We start from the raw sequence: 5,206 nt of genomic DNA, 5'->3' as shown, positions 1-5,206 counted from the left end.
TGGCATCCCCAGTTCCAATTTCTTGCCCTCCTGTCAATCTTCTGTACTGCTCCTAGATAATCACATCTTGTGTCAGGCCACTCTCCTGCTCAAACACCCTCTGTGGCTCCCCAGTGCCCATCCAGAAGCCCAAGCTCCTCAACTCCACACCTTCCCTCCACCTGAGGTAGTCTTCCCCTCCTCCACTTTCCTTTAGGTTCCACTTCAGCCCAGAAACTTTTATTTTCCCATCTGGAATCACAGTATGGCCCCCTTCTACCCCATGCCTCTGAGGCCTCCTGGGTGGAACTCTGTGATTGTAATGAGGTGAGGTCACAGAGCGCCCAGAAAGAAAAGGCCTAATCCTCAGTGGTCAGGATTCTGGGAGCTCTTGGGCTGGAGCTGGGCTTTGATGCTCAAGAGAGCTTGGAGGAGGCCACAGTTCTTACACCATGGTGAGACTCATCCATGCGGCTCCCTGGTCACATGGGGATGAGGTGTCTTGGACTCCACCCAGATCAGCTGGGCATCAGCTTTTGGGAACAGGAGCAGGAAAGCAGGGTGGGAACATAGCAGAGATTGAGATGATGTTTTGAAGTCAGTTCCTATCTGTTTCCCCACACACCATCTGCTCTAGAAGGAAGTTTGCAACATGCTGGTGTGAATAGTTCTTGCTCTCTGGGTTGAGGGGGTGTGTATGACCTTGGTGGAGGGCACAGAGCATGGGCTTAAAATGCAGTCTGGTTCAACTGTTGGCTGGCAGGGCCACTTACTCCCCTCTTGCCACGTGGTGGCTGGAATGAGCCCCAGTTTGCCTGAGGGAAGACAAGGGGAAAAGTCACACCCACCTGGCCAGCTTCATGGGTGGCTGTGAGGCCCCAGTGAGATGGTGGAGTAAAAGCCTGTGGAAAGCATCAGGCACTGTGCAAGCGTCAGTTACTGTTCCCTGGCTGTTCATGTATTGAATGCACGTGGGGGCGAGGTGCAAGAAGTGAAAGGGCCCCCTGATCTCATAGACAGCACTTCCCATAGTGGCCTTGGGTTTGGGGAAGATGCTAGAATCTAGATCACTGTCCCTGGTTTCCGATTAATGGCATTCAACTTAAGGACATTGCTTCTTAATCCTAGATTTTTTTTTTTTTTGAGACAGAGTCACATTCTGTCGCCCAGGCTGGAGTGCCGTGGAGCGATCTTGGCTCACTGCAATCTCCGCCTCACGAGTTCAAGCAGTTCTCCTGTCTCAGCCTCCCGAATAGCTGGGACAACAGGCGCCCACCACCATGCCTGCCTAATTTTTGTATTTTTGGTAGAGATGTGCTTTTACCATATTGGTCAGGCTGGTCTCGAACTCATGACCTCAGGTGATCCATTTTCCTTGGCCTCCCAAAGTGCTGGGATTACAGGAGTGAGCCACTGTTCCCAGCCCTAATCCTAGTTTTTAAAATGTGTTTTTTAAAATTAGGAATTAGTGAATTTCGTTAAATGTTTTTTGTACTAATGTAGATGGTTAGATGTGGTAAACTACAATAATCAATTTCCTACAGTTTAACTCTCCTTGTTCCTGGGATAAACCTATGTGATCTCTGTCCCAAAGCTCCGTTCAACAGATGGCTCCCCTGTGTTGCTGCCCTTCCTGCCTGAGTTCAGGCTTCCTTTGGCATCTCCTGGCCCCATAGGGACCAGGCAAGCTCATTGTGTTCTTTCAGCAACCCTTGGGGATAGGAAAAATGATCACTTCCATTTGACAGTTGGAGAAAGGGGTGCCCAGAGAGGCTAGGGACCACCGGTGACAGCGGGTGAATGGGCGGCCCTGTCTGCCCTCCTCACCTCCTGACCACATCTCCCCTCTGCCACCCACTCCACAGTGTGAGGAATTAAAGGCAACTGTGCAGAAACACATGCAGAGCCTGAGGCCCAGCAAGGAGGATCTGAATGGGCTTAATCAGGCCATCCAGCAGCTGACTGTGGAGGTGGGCAGTGCTGAGAGTCAGGTGAGAAGTGGGAGTGGGGGGCAACAGAGTGGCCATGGCGGGATGGTGACCATTATTTATGACACCTGCCCCTCCCCACTGACCCTTTGGATTAGATGGCTAGACTTTCTCTTAGTGAATGTCTGAGCACAGAGGAGTGCAGCTGCCTGTGTATGACATGCTCACCTTTGCCTAGGACCCTGTGCACTTTATGTAAGTAATGAACATATAGGTACATCTCTATCAAGACGTGTGCTTGTTTGTACATCATTATCTTTTTGCTTGTGTATGTTCATTTTTATATCTGTGTTTTGTGTTTTCTTTACTCAGCATTAAATTTGAGCTCGTCTTCAGAAATTGCAAGATATTATCTAGAAACCCAGTTTTCTGGGTTCTCTTTCAAAATGTGGAGATGTGGCAATGTTCAATTATGATTCTCCAATGGTAGCATTTGGCTAGAGAAGAGAGGCCTCTGTCATCTACCTCTTCTTCACACGGGGTATAGGCCCCCTTGTGTACCGCACTCCCTACCACTCCCAATCGCATCGTTTGGGTGTGTGGCAGAGGGTCCCTTGCCATTTTTCACCGCCCTGGCTGCATGTTATTATCCTTGAAGAAGAGAAAAGGTGCTGAGTCAATGTCACTGAAGTAGACTAATGAAAGTCTGAAAATGTGAAAGAGGTCCTGGTGATTTCAGGAAATGGGAGAGGGCAGATGTTTTTTGTGGAATTTGGGAACTCCTGATACATATTTAGCATTCAGCCTTCACCTTTTGATACTTCCAGCCAGGCCCCTTCAGGCATTTGCATTTGTGAGCCTTAGTAAGGAGCTGGTCCCCCAGGATGCTTTCTCCCATTCTCTTTTAGCTCCTCTCTTACCCCACCCCTCCCCCAGCCCTCTCACACCCCCACTGGCTCAGGTCTCACGCCAGGGAGGGACGGGCTTCTGTTCCTGGTCTTTTCTTGCTTTCTGCAGATGCAAGTGTCTCAGGCTGGGAAAGATATGCATGGAGAGGATCTCCCTTGTGCAAGAATGAGTGACTCTGAGGAGGGAGAAGCTGCTGAGGGTCTGAGGGGACAGAGTGACTGGGTGGACTGTCGTGGTTCAGGCTCCCTCCAGCCACAGCTGCTCTGGTTTCTCAAGCAGCAAATTAAGACCTTCACCAGGGTCTTAATATTTTTCCTCCTGGTGACTATAAACTCTAGGCTCCTGTGAGGAATGGATATTCTTCTTGCTAGTTTTTCTTAGGAAACAATAACCACAGCATTACCTGCAAGAGCATTGGATGCTTCCAGGATCCTAGCTCATATTAGAAGTTTCTCCACACTAGATGTAAAAAGCTCTCTCTCAGCCATCCTAGATGTCTGGTTTCAAATCTTCACCCTGAAAGTAGACAGGTGGGCAGGTTCTTTTCACCTTGCCATGCAGACATACAAACACAAGTTTTGGAACAGGTGTGCTCACTTCTTGCAATCATGGACAATCTCTGATCCCTCATTGGTCCTCTAGCCTCAGAGAAAGGTCTGGATCTTTAAGGGGGAAGGAGTGAGGGCCAAGAATGTTCTTCTGTCCTTGATCTGCCCTGCACCCCCCAAGCCCTGTGAACTAGAGAAAGCCAAGGACCCGCCAGCTCCGCAGGAGGAGGGTGGCTCTGGCAGCACCATCAGCAAGCTGGCCTGGCTGGAGGCTGCCCTGCAGCGGGCTAAGCAGGATGTGGCGTGGCAGCTGTGTGAGTACCAGGAGCTGATGATCATCAAGCGGGGTCTGGACTTTGAGATCGCCGCCTACCACAGGCTGCTGGAGGGTGAGGAGAGTGGGTGATGGCTGGGCTGGGAAGTGCTTCAGATGTGGCTGTGGTGAGGAGTGCAGGGGCACAGGGCAGCCACCACCCTCAACAGTCAGAGAAGGGTGAGGAGAGATGAGCTGGGTATCCAGGGACTTGTTCCTCTAGAGCTAGTTTTCTCTCACCATCTTACAGCACTTTGAACAAAAGGTCCTAGCTGATGGCACCTGCGATGGGGTGACCCAAAGTCATCCACCCCAGTATCGGAGACCAGGGGCCAGTTTGTCCATGGAGACAGGAGCAGGGACCAAGGCCTAGCCAGTGGGAATAAGGTCCCTGTGTGAAGTACCTTCTTTTCAACTCTGCCCCTCTCCCCAGGCCTGGGAAAGGTGGGGTTGCATGACCAGGTGGGGCTTGGCTTTTAACTCAGTAGACAACAGTAGGATATAAGGGCTGACACCTGAGATGGGTAAACCAGGCTAAGGGGACAGAGGGGGAACTGATCACTCACACCACAGGCACATTGCCTTGATCACATCCTTCACACCTCACAAAACCCTGGCAGGGAGATCCTATTATCCCCATTTTACAGATGAGGACACTAAGTCTCAGAGAGGCTAAGTGACAGCTTTAGGGACACACAGGTAGAGTGATTGAGTGAGGGTTGAACACTAGTCTTCAGATGATGGAGCTATCTGCTCTGGGGTCTCCTTTAAAAGTTGAAAAATATCATGGTCTCACCTTCCAAGATCAAGTCAGGCCAAAGAAAGTGCAGGTTTTTGTTTTGTTTTTGTCTTCTCTTTCCTCCAAAAAGTCATCAACAAACGTGAGTTATGTGAATTTAAGGCAGGAGGGATCAGAGCGCGCCAGGGAGCTCTCAAGGTGGAAGGACTGCTGTCTGGGAGGGTCAGAAGTGTGTGTCCTGCGGAATGCAGAATATGAAACCTACTACTAGACAGATGGACTCACCTGCTTTCTCCTTCTTCCCGCAGGCTTGGTCTGGGATTTGGGGCAGGGAATGTCAATAAGTAAACAGTAAGCTGGCGTCGGATCTTATCTTAATATCTTATTTTCCTTATTCTCTCCTTCCCCGTCCACACCTTGGCGTGCCTCCTCTTGAGGAGGCAGAAGCGATGTGTTTCTGTTCCTGTGTCTGTCAGCTCCCTCTGTGCCTCTCCTTTGGTCAGGGGCTATATCTTCTCTTGGAGGTGACTGTATGTGTGGGGAAGGGAGTCCTGTGGTCTGCTCTTTGGGGAGGGATCTGTGTACCTGTTCCTTTGGGGGAGTTTGTACATTCGTCTCCTGGTGGGGAGGAGGGTCTGTGTCCGCTGGAGGAAAAGTCAGCATGTCTGTCTTCTGCGGTTAGGGGCCGGGGGTGCGGGAGAGCTTTCCTGGTTCGCCTTCCGCTCAGTCCGGCGCCGCCCGGCGCCCCGCCCCGCTGACCCAGCCCCGGGCCCCGCCCCGCTGACCCAGC

At 51.1% G+C, this 5,206-nt stretch overlaps 1 protein-coding gene across 1 annotated transcript; it reads left to right on the top strand.

Moving 5' to 3' along the window:
* The first annotated feature begins 1,403 nt into the window (after positions 1-1,403).
* Positions 1,404-5,141, top strand: LOC116561483 (keratin, type II microfibrillar, component 5-like). Its single transcript, XM_032293267.1, has 3 exons — positions 1,404-1,970; positions 3,546-3,753; positions 4,725-5,141. The coding sequence occupies exons 1-3, from the start codon at positions 1,878-1,880 to the stop codon at positions 4,769-4,771; spliced, it is 348 nt and encodes a 115-aa protein (XP_032149158.1). The 5' UTR covers positions 1,404-1,877; the 3' UTR covers positions 4,772-5,141.
* Positions 5,142-5,206: the final 65 nt, after the last annotated feature.

This window comes from Sapajus apella, unplaced genomic scaffold (assembly GCF_009761245.1).
Source record: "Sapajus apella isolate SASKATOON/1434 unplaced genomic scaffold, GSC_monkey_1.0 scaffold2, whole genome shotgun sequence".
NCBI classification, from domain to species: domain Eukaryota; kingdom Metazoa; phylum Chordata; class Mammalia; order Primates; family Cebidae; genus Sapajus; species Sapajus apella.
Note: the sequence above shows the minus strand (reverse complement) of the source record. Positions and strands in the feature narration are given on the sequence as shown.

Coding starts and splice junctions, on each gene's coding strand:
- LOC116561483 (XM_032293267.1), top strand. CDS start 1,878: ATGCAGAGCCTGAGGCCCAGCAAGGAGGATCTGAATGGGCTTAATCAG. Junction 1,971..3,545: donor TGGGCAGTGCTGAGAGTCAG/GTGAGAAGTGGG, acceptor GCACCCCCCAAG/CCCTGTGAACTAGAGAAAGC. Junction 3,754..4,724: donor CTACCACAGGCTGCTGGAGG/GTGAGGAGAGTG, acceptor TTCTTCCCGCAG/GCTTGGTCTGGGATTTGGGG.